Below are 16,805 nucleotides of genomic sequence, written 5' to 3'. Positions count from 1 at the left end.
GAAAAAAAAAATACATCAAGTACAAAGAATTTGGTTTATGAACTCTCTACTACTCTGTGCTTTCTTTGAATTACTCAATAGTTCTATTCTATGTACTATTTCTTCTTTTATTTGCCTAATCACTTCAATTACTATCAAGCTTTTCTGCTGGAACAACTTCTAGTTCCTTGCCCTTCACGTGTGGTAGATAGTTGCTTCAAGCAGTGCTGCAACCACCTCTTTTTTGAACTTCTTCCGGTGTTTCTTCTTAATGTCATGAAGCATTTGCTGCACAGTACCATATTGAAGTGTAGTATTGGTTCACAACAGTAAATCATCTAGAATTGTCTTGTACCAAGTGCACTAAATCATCTAGAATTGTCTTGTACCAAGTACACTCTGCAAACAAATGGTTGTTAGTTTTCATAACGTGCGCATCACATAAGCAGCATATAAGATATGGGATTACCATCTTAAGCCTTAGCATCATTTCTTTAGTTAGTAATCTCCCCTTCTCTGCTAACTATGTGATCATCCTATATCGAGGTTGAGCTACAGCAGTCTAGATGAGCTCAGCAACATTCAACTTTGTTTGTGCTCCCATCAATTGCAAATAACTACTTGTAATGGAATAAGCTCCATTTGCAGTTAGCTTATATACATTCCCAGTATACCAGCCCTTCATTTGATCTTTTAGGGAATTCAATTTCCTCCAATAGCAACTACTATCTTGGGGTGACCTATGCTCCCAAAAAATAGTTGCATCTTTCATATACACTCCATATATCCATCTCACCCAAAGAGAAGCTTTATCAACTACAATTTGCCATAAAAGCTTCCCAACAGATGCAATTTTTCATACTCTACAGTCTTTGATGTTCAGGCCCCCTTGCTTCTTGGGTACACAGATTTTTTCCCAAGCGACTAAGCAAGGCTTCTTGTTTGCCTTTGTTTTTCCCTATACATAGTCTCTGCACTTCCTATCAACTTCTTTAAGGACACACTGAGGGAGGATAAAAACTGATCCCCAGAAATGGTGAATAGAGAATAAAACTGTATTCAATACTTACAGCCTTTCTGCATATAACAGTTTCTTGGCATAACCTGTAGTAATCCTACTAGTGATCTTATCCACTAACTGTTAACAATCAAGCTTATTCCATTTCTTTGAGGTTAGAGGCATTCCTAGGTATTTAATTGGAAATTCACCCAAGGTATAACCAGTGATAGCCAACAGGTATGATTTCACATGGTCTGTTACTCCAGCTATGAAAATACTAGACTTTTCCATGTTTGCTTCCAATCCAGTTGTGCTGTAAAATGATCCAGTGCTTCTTTCACTCTTGTGACAGCAAATTCTTCTCCTTTACAAAATACCATTAAATTATCAGCAAATATCAAGTGAGTCAATTTAGTATTCTTGCACATAGGGTGGAATTTGAAGTCTGGCAGCAAGCTCATGCAATTAAAAGTTCTTGTCAGGTACTCCATCACTAGGACAAAGAGCAAGGGTGAAGTAGGGTCCCCTTGTCTCGGCCCTTTTTGACCCTGAAAGAATCCATACTCCTCACCATTCAATTTGATAGTGTACTTAGGAGAAGTAACACACGTCATTATCATCTTAATAAATTTGTCCGAAAATCCATATCGCTGTAACACCTCCTGCAGGAACTCCCAACTCAACATATCATATGCTTTCCAGAGATCAATCTTCATTAAACACCTTGGTGTTGTCTTCCTTCCATAGTTCCTGAGTAAATCGTGGCATATAAGCACATTATCCACCATGGATCTGCCATGCACAAATGCAGCCTGGTTGTCTGCGACTATGTGTCCTACTGCTTCTTTTAATCTGCTACAAAGCATTTTAGATATGCATTTGTATAGGACATTACAGCAAGAAATGGGCCTGTATTGACTAGCATTCTCAGGACAATCAACTTTGGGAATAAGAACAATGTTTGTAGCATTTAACTGTTTGAGCAACTTTCTATTATTGAAGAACTCCAGAACTGCCTCCATTATATCTTTCTCTACTATCTCCCAGGATGCTTTAAAAAATGCACTACCATAACCATCCGGACCTGCGCTTTTAGTATTTGCAATCCCGAACAAAGCTTCTTTAACATCCTTCTTAGTGAACCCCTTTAGCAGCTTCATCTGGTGTTCATAATTTAGTACATTACCCTGCTGTATAATATAGTTACTTGTTGTTATTTTACCTACTTTCTTCTGCCCTAGCAAGCTCACATAGTAGTCCACAAAGGTTGCAGCAATTTTAGGAGGATCATGCTCCATTTCTCCTTGGGTATTTCTGACTTGAGTAACTGCATGCTTCAGTTTTCTATGCTTAATTACTGCATAAAAATAGCTGGTCTTATCATCACCAAGCTTAACCCAATTTACCTTACTTTTTTGTTGTAAGTACACCTCTGCAAGATAAGATAACTTCTTGAAAGCCAGGTACTTAGCCTTTTCTTCCTTCTGTAGGTGCGCATTAAGGGGTTCTATCTGTAATCTCTGTTGTACCAATTTCAAAGTTTCTCTATCCTTCTCAGCTTCCATTACAATATTTCTAAACTGTTGGGAGTGTAGATTTTTCAGAGCTGGTTTTAGCTTTTTAAGCTTCTGCACAACTTGATACATCTTACAACCTTTCATTTTTTCTCTCCATTTGTAGGTTACAACACCTTGAAACAAAAGATGATGACCCTAACTATTATAATATTGGAATGATCTTGATCCTACCTGTCTTACTTCATTTACCACTGCCTTTGTAGGGCAGTGGTCACTTATACCTTCAAGCAAAAAAATGACCTTACTAATAGGCATATCACCCAACCAGATGTCATTAATAAAAACCCAATCAATCTTTGAGAAAATTTTGTGTTCTCCTTGTTTGTCATTCCATGTATACCTTCCACCCTGATATGGTAATTCTATCAAATCACATTCTTCTAAGAAAGTAGCAAAATTCGTAGTCTCAACCCAAGTTATCGAATTTTCACCTATTCTATTATTTGCTTTCAAGATTGAGTTAAATTCGCCTAAGACCAGCCAAGGCACACACATTGACTGATTCAAGTTCTTCATTTCATCCCATAAGATCTTTCTTTCCTCCCCTGTATTGTGTGCATACACAAAGCTGATCACAAATGTTTTCTACAAAGGTACATGAATGACTTTGCAGGAGATCGTTTGAGCAGATTTTCTAAGTACGGTTATTTGGAAGAAATCAGGCCTCCAGACAACCCAATTTTTTCCATTATAGTGACACTTCAGATTAGTCTCATAATTCTACCCATTGAAGAGTTTGGAAGCTACATCCTCCATCTTATTCTTCGTAATTTTTGTTTCTAACAGCCCCACCAAACCTATTTTTTCATCATTGCAAAGAAGTTTGAGTTCTTTTTATTTATTAGGGGCATTAAGCCCCCTAATATTACAACTAAGTATACCCTTCATCCTCACATTTGGGATTGGCCTGACCTGTATCCCTCTCCGCCGCATCAACTTCATCTACAACACTTTCAGAGTGGTTGAGAGCCTGAAATTTATTCCCTAATTCAGTGATAAGCTGTTTGACGTGCCCATGGCTGGACTTAGCAGGAGTGATCCACGTTTCCTTAGTCTCATTCTGTGCACTCTGGCTTGTGGTGTGTGTCTTAATTTTGATTGCTCCCTGCACGGCTGGTGGTTGCTTCATGTTGTGACCTGGAGCCTGCTTAATGAGCTCAACTTGATATGTTTTGGCCGTTTCCCCTGCTGAAGTAGTTGTATCCCCTGGTGGCACACTTTTCTTTCTACATTGGTCCTCATAATAATGACCATACTTCTTATAGAATTTACACTTAACTGGCCTCCAATCATAGGTAATTCTTTGCTCCACAATGTTACCCTTTTCATTCTTAAACATGATCAGCTCAGGAAGGTCCGAGTCTATCTCCACTTCAACCAGCAACTTCGCATAGTTCAGCCCTACCTTTTTTCAGTACTCTGGTCCACCGTAAGCGGTTTACCAACCAAACTCCCAATCTTACTCAACCCTTTTTTGCTCCAATATTTGAAGTCAAGGCCAGGCATTCTAATCCAAATAGGCATCCCTGGTGAACTCCATTTCATGACTTCAAGCCTTAACTATGAAAGGCTGATTGTCTAAACACTTTATTAAATATACATTTGAAATAGGTTAAATAAATTTTATATAATTAATGGATATTTGTCTAAAAACAAAATTTAAAACATACATGAATAAATTTTCATTGAAAGTGTAACTTTTTCGTTAGTTTTCACCTTGTTAGAAATACATATGTAGGTGACAATATTGTTTTAAAAAATTAAAAAGCTATTTTGGTGAAATGTTCGTTGAGTGGTAATATTATCTTAAAAAATTCAAAAGTTACTTTAGTGGATATTTCTATAAGTTGAGTGACAATTTGAGAAATTAACTTCACAATGATTAAAATGATCCTTAATGCAGAAGCATATTCAGAATTTCGAGAGGAATGATGTATTATTATGAAAATACTTCGTGTCTGAGTTCATACATTTTGGTTTAAATATTTTATTTAAAAAATATAACAATACTATATATAATATAGGAAGGGGGGCATGAATTCACGTGAATTCGATGACTCCGGACCACCTAGATACGCCTCTGCCTTAATGTATGGAGATTGGCCCATTTTGGTCTTTGATGTAAGAGTTGCATACTACAGCATGGTATGGTATGAAAATATAGATTTGTTATGTTTGGTTTTAATATTTTGCGGTATGATAAATTAATAATTATAGTTTGTTCAATTTTAACTTACATATATTTATATGATAGAGAATTATCATTTTTTTCCTAAATTTTGAGATCTTGAGATCTTTATCAAGACTCATAAATTTTTTGATCAAACAAATTTTGCCAAAATCTACTTGCAAATCTATGGCCAAACGAATTCTCAGAGTGGTGGGAGTGGGATTTCGGAATCCAATACGTTTCGTGCAAATTTTATATTCACGTGCAGAAATTTATTAATTATATAAAAAAATTAATTAGGAATTCAATAACGAAGTAATTTCTTGTTTCAATGATATATAGAAACAAAATATGCCTACCCTCCTTGACGAGGGATCTATTCCTCTTGGCGTATATAATAATTTCTTAAAAAAGTTAAAATTAGTTGAAATTCATAAACTTCAAATTTTTGGATTAATAAACCTTTTAGATATTTCCACTTTTCTAGATTCTAGCTAGTTAGGTTGTCAAGAAAACGTCCTTAGGATGAAGTTGTTAGAAAATAGAAGAAGAAAAAGAAAAGGAAATTATATTAAAGGCAAAGAGTAATTGTTTGAGCAGATAAATACTTCTCTGACATACAATAACAACCTTATTATGTTGAATTAAAAGTGATCGATATGGAATAATTGACATCTCGATTTATAGAAAGTATAAGCAAATTGAAAGAATTTTTTATTTTTACCATTTGCTAGTTATTTCAACGATGATACCCTCAGAAAGTTTAGTATTTTTGGTTTATGTAGTTTTTAGCCTAGAACTGTGACTTTTGTGGGGCAAAAAATGATAATTGTGTGACCACATATTTAAAAGAAGGCGTTTTAAAAATATTCAATGAGCATATGGGTAGAAATGTAAGACAACAAAGAAATTGTGTTGGTAAAGGTTCGTTTTCCAATTTGACTTTTTACTCATAAAGAATAGTTCGTTTTGCAAATTCTTGTAGATGCATGTTAAACTAAAACAAGAAAATAATGTACGTATTAAATTCTATTTTTCTCTTAGACATCTTATTTTTTATGAAGTATTCCCTTCGACTTTTTTTAATTGTTTTTTTTTTTTTAAGTTAAACGATACAAATTCAATTAATATTTCAAAATATATTTCTTAATTAAATTGAAAAAAAAGTGTAATCTATAGTACTTCTTATGTAGTTTTTGAATATTTTAATTTTAAAAAATTAATGTAATCAAATTTAGATTTGAAATTTAGTCAAATTAAATTATGAAAAATAAGGAAAGTAATTTTTAAAAAATAAAAGGAGTAAGTTGTTGATTTTCCCCTTAAACATCTTAATTAGGAGGAGTTTTAATTGAGGTGCGAACTTTAAGGTGTTTAAAATGAATTAATGTATCTAATTAAAAAAGGATAGTGATAAATGGCCATAATTTTTTTGCCACAATTTAGCTACAATTGTGAAAAGACTTAGATAACCTTGTGAGTTTTTTCTTAAATAAATTCCCTCTAAATTTTCTTAATCAATGCAATAACTTTTTTCTATTCCCCAAATTCATTGAACAACTAAAATTGATTTATACAAGAATGATTAATGAATTTAAGGAACATATATTATGTATTAAGAAAATATTATTTAAATTATATTTAAATATATAGTATAATAAATGGCTATTATTATTATACAAGAAATAATAATAATGAATAATATTAATAATTCCCAAAGTTACACAATTAGCTGTTTATATAGTATAAGCTGTTTATTATAAATTGATTTTCAAATACTAAATTTATTAGGATAAAATTTATAGTATAAATTAATATATTTTAGAAATTTATCGTATTATAAATTTATTAGGATAAATTTTTTTTTCTATTTTTAACGTAGTATCAATAAAAATTTTAAAAATATAATTTAACTATTTTTCTATCCTGATATACTCATTTTGTTGTAAATTTTGCAAAAATAATAAAATAAATTATGAGTGATAATTTTAAAGATGGAATACTTTTATGTGATAAATAGCAAAATATTTTTGTATAATTATTAAAACTATGTGATTTTACGTAACAAAAAAAGGATTGAAAGTAATTTTTTATGTAACAAACTCAATGTTAGATGATCATCGATAAATTTTTGACCAAAATAAACTTTAGTTTAAATATTTAATTTTTTCAATTTTTACCTACAATAATATACCCAATGTAATCCCACAATTTTCACTTACCTTAATTATTTTTTAAAATTATGAAAATAAAAATAAGAATTGATTACTCATATATGTTAAATAAAAAAGAGTGAGACATGAGTGTTGATCGCACAAGTCTTTTGCCTTTATGTTACGCCGATATGATAAATTGCGGATAGTTACATATATATTATCAAATTAATCTATAATTAATTATTATATTTAAATAAAATTAAATTTCATATTTAAATAATTTCTACCATATTTCGGAAACAACCTTACTACTTTCCCGGGAGTGGTGGTATGGACTGCATACATATTACCCTCCCCAAACCTCACTATGTGGGAATACATTGGGTTTGTTATTGTTATTGTGTGTGTGTGTATATATATATATATATATATATATATATATTAACCACCAATTAATTATTTTTAATTGTTATATTTAAATAAATGTAAATTGTATATTTAAATAATTTTTAAACATAATTTGTGAAGTATTTCAATAACAACAGCTTAACACACTCTAGAACTGATAAATGTCGACACATTATATAAATTATGCATATAGTTCATATATGTTGAACCAAAAAGAGTGAGACAGAAGTGTCGATTGTCTTTCGCCTTTATGCTATGCCGATTTGATAAATTGTGAATCATTTTTTATATTTATTACTAAAATGACTTTTAATTAATTTTTTTTAATTATTATGTTAAATAAAAATCAAACTATATATTTGAATATTTTTACACATAATTTGTGAATTATTTCAATAATGACAGCTCAACAAATTTTAGACCTGATAAATCTCGGCATATATAAAAATCATGCATATAGTTCGTATATGTTGAACTAAAGTGAGTGAGACATGAATATTGATGGTACAAGTCTTTTGTCCATATGTTACGCCGGTTTGATAAATTGTGAATCATTACTTATATTTGTTTCTAAAATGACCTTTAATTATTTATTTTTAAGTATTATATTTATATAAAATTAAAATATATATTTAAATAATTCTCATTCATAATTTGTAAGATATTGCAATAACAACAACTCACCACACTTTAGATTTGGTAAACATCGACACTTATAGAAATCATGCATATAGTTCACATATGTCGAACCAATAAGTGTTATACAATTCATTTGCCTCTATATTACGCCAATTTGATAAATCGTGAATTATTACTTATATTTGTTACTAAAATGATCTCTAATTAATTATTTTTTAAATTATTACGCTTAAATATAATTAACGTATATATTTAAATAATTTTCAAGCATAATTTATAAAATATTACAGTAACAACAACTCGTCATATTTTACATCTGGTAATCCAATAAATCGAACCATTAATTCCATAATCAAATTATTATTAAAGATTATTGGTTTCGATTTGATTTTGAACAGTCATAGCTAGAGTCAAGGGTGTTATGTTCAAACTAAAAAAATGCGAATTATAGTACTGGTTGTTTTTTACTGTCACAAATAAAATTCTTACTATGAAAGAATAAACATTGACTAAGATTATATTGAAATATTGATATCTCTACATAATTATTTTCTTCTTAACATGAAAAGGTGTAAAATCATACTAATTAAAATTAGAGATTTCTAGCTAATATATTTTTCAGAAATACACATATTAAATATGAATAATACTTAAACAAATATATTTACCTAAGAAAAAGGATTATTGAAAACGTATTTGCCCAATTACCAATGAATATAAATCATGAAACAAACACTTTTCCATATTTGAATTAATCATAATTAATCTCATTAACACAATCAATGTAGTGGAAATAAGATAAAAAATATATTCAACTTTCAAGATAAAAGGATAAAAATATCTAAAATAAAATTAGTTTATAGTGTAAACATGTGTATTTTCTATTGCGGTCAAATTTGGGCCAAAAAGACTTTTCCAATTAAAAAAATAATGTCAATTTTAAGGGGCGTCCTTTCTTCTATACTTGTGATGTTGCTACATTCATAGGAACAGAAAATCATACGTGCCTATAATTTGATGACAATTTGAAAAAGACACTTGAACCAAACCAATATGCTACTGAAACAATATCAATATACTGAGCTTTGAAATTTGTAACAGTAAATATCACTCCTCCTCCGTTCGTCCGTTTTTTTTTTTTTTTTTTTCGGTGTTTGGTGTCCGTATTAGAGTTTCGATTAATTCAAATTATGCGTTGCAGGGCCCATTGTTGCAGGTTAAACGTCCAACCTCTGGTTAAGGGTGAAACAGCCCCTGGTTCATCCGTTTTAATCTATGTGATTTTTTTTTAATTTATCAAAAATTATTAATATTAAAAATAATTTAATTTTAATTTTGTTTTTTACGTAGTGAAATAATTTCTGTAAAAATTGGTAAAATGTTTTTAGACCATAAATCAAAGTACTAATATGTGTTTCAAATTACTTAGCCTATTTTCTATATCTGTTTGTTTCAAATTAGTTATCCTACTTATAAAATGAAGATTATTTTAGATTCTTTTTTTTTTTTAGTTTTTTCTAATTATCACACTCATTAAAATTTTTAAAAATAAAATTATTGAATTTCAAAGTTATTAAATGTAAATGGCCCTTTTTCTTAGTACTATTCTTAAGTCATTTCTGTTTAATGAATCTAATTTTTTAAATAAATTAATTTTTGATTTTTATTTCATATTGTAATAATTATTGTCGAGTTATTAAGGTATAAAGGTGAAAAAGTAAAAATATTCCGACTGTTTTATCCTTAATCAGAGGTTGAAGATTCGATTCTGGGTATGTAGAAAACTCTGTTAGGGAGCGCTTATACGCAGCGTGAATTAAAATTAATCGGGCTTCAATGCGGGTACTGGACATGAAAAAAAAAAATACCCCCATCAATTATTATTGACATGTTAAGGTATGGCAAGTGCTAATCTTTTGTCAGATCAAACAAGGTACAAAAGAGTACTCCTCTTTGTGATCAAATGGGGATCTTCCTTTGTATTCATTACCGTGTCAGTAAACTTAAGCCAGGGAACAAGATTGGAGTAAAAAAGAGTGAGCACCACAAAACAAAAGTTGTACCAAGTTTCAAATTTGTCCATGGCTTCATCAGTGGTGGCTCTGCCTGCAGACAACCTTATTCACGTATTCTGGGACGAGGGCATGCTGAAACATGACACAGGAAGAGGTGTTTTCGACACAGGAATGGACCCTGGTTTTCTTGATGTCTTAGAAAAACACCCTGAAAATTCAGACAGGGTAAAGAATATGTGTTCCATTCTCAAAAGGGGTCCTATTTCACCTTTCATTACTTGGCACCAAGGTCGCCCTGCTCAAGTCTCTGAATTGTTATCTTTCCATACCCAAGGTACCCACTTTAACTTCCTTTCACGATTATTTTTTTCCTTCTGATTTGCTACACTTGAGCCGAGGGTCTTTTGAAATCAGTTTCTCTACCTCCGTGGCGGAGCTACTCTTTGGCCAGCGGTTCATCCGAATATACTATTTATACATTATTAAATTTATTTTTTATGAGTATACAGTAGATGTTGATGTTGAACTCCCTTCAGTTTGTTCGCATGTTTACTTTTGAATCGTCGTAGTAAAAATCCTGGCTCCGCTAGCGGTATGATGTGCCTAAACAATGCCCTCGTCAGACCCCACTTATGGGATTTCACTGGCTATGTTGTTATTTTAATTTTTTTTTCTTTTGTTCTTGGATTGGTTTTAATTTGATTTCTACCTGTCTTGGTTGACTATATTGCTCTATCTACGATGAGCTGGATTGTTACTCCACTGTCTCAGAATTTGATCTTTTCCCCCCTTTTCTTTCATGAGTTAACTAATTTTTGGAGTGAAATCATGAATTTTTGTTAGGTAGCATTAAAAGATTTATTCAAAGCAAACTTTTTACTGTTAACAATTACGACCTTTTCCTTTCTTCTGAAGGTTAAAAAATCAAAGAAGGCAAGTCTTGGAGTAACTAGTAGTTAAGTTGTTGCCATGTGATCAGAGGCACAAGTTCAAGTCGTGGAAATAGCCTCTTGCTTAAATGCGGGGTAAGGCTTCATACAATAGATCCTTGTGGTCCGACCCTTTCCCAAACCTCATGGATAGCGGGAGCTTTAGTGCACCGGGCTGCCCTTCAAGGGGTTAAAAATTAACATCTATGAAGGCCAAAGTTTATTTGTTGGACTATTGGGAAGTGAAAGCCTCAATCTTTTTTGGTAAAGCTTGAACTTTAGGCATTTATACTAAAGGATTCGGGGTTGTGAAGAAAAATGTCCTTGAGGAAATTGAGTGTATGTGGAAGTTGTTCTTAGTTGATGGCTGTAGAAACCTTGCCGAGGTGTGAAGTTTAAGCATAGAAATGCAAATTATGCTGAGACAATGGGAGTGAACCATTCTAATTGAGAAACTGAATTTTCTCCTCATTCTGAGTGTGGTAATTCTTAACGCTGAAAGATCATTAAGTTAATTACCATGATAATACCAAACCATGGATAGCATCATAGCTCATTCAATATGGTTTAAAAGAACGAAATTATGGAGAAAGAAGAAAAGACAGCACATCATAACCAGATTAATGGATTGATTGATTTGAAGGAACAAGAGGAAAAAAGGTGTTGATTATTTTGAAGGAATTGGACGAAAGGAAGGGGTTGATTGGTTTGAAAGAACACGAGGAAAATAGGAGTTGATTTTTTGAAGGAATTGAACGAAGAGAGGGTTTAATTGGTTTAGAGGAATAGAAAGAAAGTAAAATAACGCATGCTTGATTTAAATTGTTTAATCTTTACTTATCGTTGCTTTCCATCCAACCCAGTTCCCAATTGATCACAAAATGATGGAACATACTGTAGCAATATTGAATTTACTCTCAAGTAAATAAAGACCTTGCGAAGAAACAGTATTTCGTTATTCTATCAAGAGTTGGCTTTGGTTATAAATCCTACCCTATTCTGGAATATATTCTCATTGCAAAATTTAAGCCTCTCAGCTTTTTCATTTTCAATTTGTCAGAATATGTAAACGAACTAATTGAAGCTGATAGAAATGGCGGAAAAGAATTATGTGGAGGGACATTCTTAAATCCTGGGTCATGGGATTCTACACTTCTTGCTGCTGGTAGTACATTATCAGCTATGAAGCATATAATTGATGGACAAGGGAAAATTGCGTATGCATTGGTCAGGCCACCTGGTCATCATGCACAACCTACTCAAGCTGATGGCTATTGCTTCCTTAACAATGCCGGTCTAGCTGTACAACTGGCTTTGGATGGTGGCTGTAGGAAAGTTGTTGTCCTTGACATAGATGTTCATTACGGGAATGGAACAGCAGAAGGATTTTATCGTTCTGATAAGGTTCTTACTATTTCCCTTCATATGAATCATGGTTCTTGGGGCCCTTCTCATCCACAGGGTGGAACTATAGATGAGCTTGGTGAAGGTGAAGGTTTTGGGTATAACCTCAATATACCTTTGCCAAATGGAACTGGAGACAAAGGGTATGGTTATGCCATGCAACATTTAGTTGTTCCTGCTATCGAGAAATTTGAGCCTGATATGATGGTTTTGGTTGTTGGGCAGGACTCAAGTGCTGTAAGTGCATTATCTTATTGCAGTTCAAATTTTGTATTTTGTGATGAAGTTGAAAGGTATTTGTGGAGTGAAGTTCGTTAATCAATGCAATATCATCTTTAAACTGTGAGAAAGGCATATTCAAACATAATAGTTGTCGATTAGTGATTAGTAACACCCACATAAATGCTTCTGATAATGTAAGTGCTATTACATTTCCATACATCAAAGTTATTGCAGGAATGTCAATGAAATGCTCATTCGCTAGTGGCGTACTAAAAACTTGTCTTGGCAGAATCTCAAGATTTGAGGTTGCATGCGACAAGCAATGTAGCTTATGAAAGATTTTAATATCTATTTTTTAGTATTACTCAATGTACCCCAAAAGAAAAACTAAAATGTATGATTAGATTCTGCTGACCCTGAAAAATAAAATGTTATTCAGCAGAGTGTTAAACTTCTTTTCAGTCCTTGTGACTAGTAATATTCACCGATAGTCTGTTTAACAAACAAAAAAGCTAGAGTTTTTCAAATCATGATACTTGTATGCACTATGTGCACCATATTTGACTTCTCTACTTTAAAGATACTTTCTTGGTTGTTCAGTTTGTGGTCAGTAGGATAACTGGAAGCACTTTTTCCGAATGGTAATCGTTACATTACTGTCATGTTACTATGTTGCATAGTTTAGATCTGTAGTTTTTTGGTATATATTTGTCCATAGCCATCTACAATCGTATATAATATACAAAACGTCCTGCTTCTTATTAATGATTGTAACTGCAGGCCAAAGTTTAAGGATATACTAAAGTAATGAGCTTATTGAAAATTCAGGCGTCGAAGTTATTAGGAAAACTAGACCTCAAAACTGGTTTATGTCTGTCCATTCCACTAGTCATGGTTGTCTCTTAGCTATACTTATTTTTCTCATCCTGGCCCTAGTGTATTAGACGATAAAAATGCAGCAGGTTTATCTTCTCTCCCATGAATATGCCGAATTGTCTTAAGACTTTCATTACAGAAGCCTAACCAATCTCTGCAGCTAACCATCCATTAATCACATTGATTTTACATGCACCTCGTTTGGCATACTTCTATTGCATTTCCTTGGCTAGAAGTGCCTTTCCATCTCCCTGCTGATAATTAAGACCCCAGATGCTGCAATCTGAAACTGGCATCTAATTTTGCACAGTTGATGTCAGAGGCGGAGCCGAATTACAACTAAGGGGGTTCAATATTTGAAGAAAACCTAGCCGAAAGGGATTCAACACCTACTATAGATACATAAAAATTAACTTTAATCATGTATAAATGATAGATTTTTTTGTCGTAGGGGAACCCCCTACCGAAGGGCTGGCTCCGCCCCTGGTTGATGTGGATTAGAATTTTCCCATATCGCTCTTCATGAATGTAAATTACCACAGCATGTCAAATTCCAGATGTGAATACACTGGGTTTGTTGTTGATGATGTCAAATTCCAGATGTGAATATTGGTTCCCAAAGTTCCATGCATTTGGTGTTAACTTTTTTGAGATGCAATCATCAATTTTATACGCATCATGGTGATAAATCTGAGTGGTGGTTTGCTTAGTTCATAGATCTGTCATACTCTGCTAACTAAAAAAGCTTCTTTCACTCAACTTGCATTTCAGTTTGATTCAAATGGAAGACAATGCTTGACAATGGAAGGTTACAGAGAGATTGGTCGGACAATTCGTGGCATGGCAGACAAGTATAGCAATGGAAGGCTCTTGATCGTCCAAGAAGGTGGATACCATGTCACATATTCAGCCTATTGTCTGCACGCCACTCTTGAAGGTGTGCTCGATGTTTCAGAGCCTCTATTGTCTGATCCTATTGCTTATTATCCTGAAGATGATTCATTTCCAACCAAGATAATCGAAACTATCAAAAAGTATCATAAAGAAGCTGTACCATTTCTTAAAGATGCTTAGTTGGGATCTCTTTCGTTTTGCTTATGAGCTCAAACACTTGAAACTGTGTCGCAACAACTCAGTGATTGTACTTCTGTATTGGTACCTGATTCTCTACACATTCTTGTCCTCGAGGATGTTAAGGTGGAAACAAAGTTGTTGGGTCGAAGGGAAATCATTCCAAAAGATACATCTACTAGCAAAATAGCTCATTTTGAATCAACCATCTGAGGATCCTTGATCATTTTCTCCTTTAAAATGTCATTCCTTTTAGTTGATTTTATGTCAACAACATCACTCTCACTTTGTAATTTGATACTCTTTTCATTCTCCAGGCCTGGTTTTTGAAGCTGACCTGTTGGACCCTGATAACGTTAATTGAGTAGTGTTATTGTAGTGACTTGTTGAAAGGTTCACACTGCCACTAAGTTTAATTTCACTATACTGTACTAAGTTTAATAATTTCACTTTTTTTTTTTTTTTTTTTTTAAAATAGCTCTTAAAAAATTTACAGTATACAATCTACAAGGCTCATCAGTGGACAAATTTTGTGAAACTGCACATTTTGCCTCAAATGGTTGATTTTTGCCCGTCGTTTTTCGCCCTTTTAGCAATTAAATTTATGCCCATTGAAAGCATAAGTTCCTTGAAACTGAAGTTATGTCTAGACATAACTGTAGGATATTATAATATGAAAATATAAATTTATGTCTTGCGAAAAAGTTTTTGTGTTAGAAGGGATAAAAATTAAAGACCAACACAAAATAAAATAGGAACAAAAATGCAAATGACTTTCCCTTTATTGTCCATCCCATTTGTTGTTGTTTTTTTGGGGTGATTTTTCCAATCCAATGTCTATACCTTGTCTAATTTTCGCAATAGTTAGGACCTACTCAGGAGTAACACCTCAAAAGAATTTCATACCTAGTGCTTGTGTTTTCTTTGTCTTCTTTGCCTTGCCCGCTCCACACTACCTGAATCGCCCCATCTAACCTCCTAACCTCCTGAGGATCGGAGGAGTTTGGTTTCAAACCCTGGTTCGAACAGAAGTACGCCATGCTAATGTGCCTTGGATGATGCACATCTCAGGGTCAGGCATTGATGAGCACATTAAACTATCCATGTGGCTGGGAGTCCTCACAACCCAGGCACAACGATGCAATTATCAGGGACGCGCTCTACCACCGAGTTAATAGCCCGTCGTGCGAGCCTCCACTGGAGGCCAGCTATGCCAAAAGCGAGAGAAACCACATCCCTCTTTTTCCTTTTTTGCCCCCATGTTGCCACAAGGGGGAGCATTATTTGTTGGAGGGAGGATATGATTGTCGAAGTTAATTACCTTCTTATTAACATGCCTACCAACTAAAATGAGGACAGACAAGCTCACCGTAAAGAGAACTCTCACTCGAGAAAGTGTTCCCCCTACCAACTAAAATGAGGACAGACAAGCTCACTCTCACTCGAGAAAGTGGCCCCCCTTTCTCTCATTCTTAGCCCTCGATCTGAGTAAGACTAGGCTACCATTTAAGACCAGGCTAAGATAATAAACGTAATTTATCCATCCGTGTCTACTCGAGTGGTATTTTCTATTTTTTTAACTGTTAATATATATTCTTCAAGCTACATTCGTCAACCCATTCAGCCAAAATAGGAATTTGGTCGAAAAAGAAACAAGCTACAGATTCCATGGATGATCACTAGATATAGAGAAGAAAATGATATAACATCCATAATAGAAATGAGAATTTTCTCTAAAAATATCCTTATTCAAGTGTTTTAAACCCCCCTCCCCCCCCCCACCCCCCCAAAAAAAAAAAAAGGTAGTCTCATAACAAAGTTTTCCAACTCTTTTTTCAGTACCTTTTAAGTCACATCAGGCGTTAACATTACATGGGACGATTATATTTCAAATACCATTGTATTATGCAATAATATGTTAAATTAAACTAAAAAAGAGAGAGAGAGGATAATATGTTAAATTATATTGAGAAAAGGGATGCTTGTGATAGTAACTGGCAAGAGATCCAAGATTCATAAGAATTGAAAATAATAGTACATCCTTGTTTGGCAGAAATTTTTTGAAAAAGACATTTCACCTAACTTTGTCCCCAGTATTAAAAAAAATAAAAAAATAAGAAATATCAGTACTTCAGTTGCATGCAGATTGCAGACGTATAGGAATTTAGTTTAGACAGAGACATGATGGTGCATACATAATTAGCACAATATATATCCTATATACTTTCTCCATGTAAAAACGAAACGGATTAAAAGAAAAATAGGTCATTCTTTTTTAAACGGAGGAAGTATTAATTTTAATTTATCTATTTAGACTTTCTTGCATTGTTGATATAAATATATGCTGAACTTACTAATC

At 33.1% G+C, this 16,805-nt stretch overlaps 1 protein-coding gene across 1 annotated transcript; it reads left to right on the top strand.

The window, feature by feature from the left end:
* The first annotated feature begins 9,841 nt into the window (after positions 1–9,841).
* On the top strand, positions 9,842–14,890 carry LOC107875680 (histone deacetylase 8). The gene is made up of 3 exons (XM_016722487.2): positions 9,842–10,278; positions 11,934–12,514; positions 14,147–14,890. Exons 1-3 carry the CDS (start codon positions 10,011–10,013, stop codon positions 14,447–14,449), a joined length of 1,152 nt encoding a protein of 383 aa, XP_016577973.1. The 5' UTR covers positions 9,842–10,010; the 3' UTR covers positions 14,450–14,890.
* The last annotated feature ends 1,915 nt before the right edge of the window (positions 14,891–16,805 follow it).

The sequence above is a fragment of the Capsicum annuum genome, chromosome 6, assembly GCF_002878395.1.
Source record: "Capsicum annuum cultivar UCD-10X-F1 chromosome 6, UCD10Xv1.1, whole genome shotgun sequence".
Classification (NCBI taxonomy): domain Eukaryota; kingdom Viridiplantae; phylum Streptophyta; class Magnoliopsida; order Solanales; family Solanaceae; genus Capsicum; species Capsicum annuum.
This window is presented reverse-complemented; position numbering and strand designations above follow the sequence as displayed.

Bases quoted from the DNA above. Each gene is read 5' to 3' on its own strand.
- LOC107875680 (XM_016722487.2), top strand. From the start codon at position 10,011: ATGGCTTCATCAGTGGTGGCTCTGCCTGCAGACAACCTTATTCACGTA. The intron at 10,279-11,933 runs GTACCCACTTTA...TCAATTTGTCAG, and splicing joins GTTATCTTTCCATACCCAAG to AATATGTAAACGAACTAATT. The intron at 12,515-14,146 runs GTAAGTGCATTA...CTTGCATTTCAG, and splicing joins TTGGGCAGGACTCAAGTGCT to TTTGATTCAAATGGAAGACA.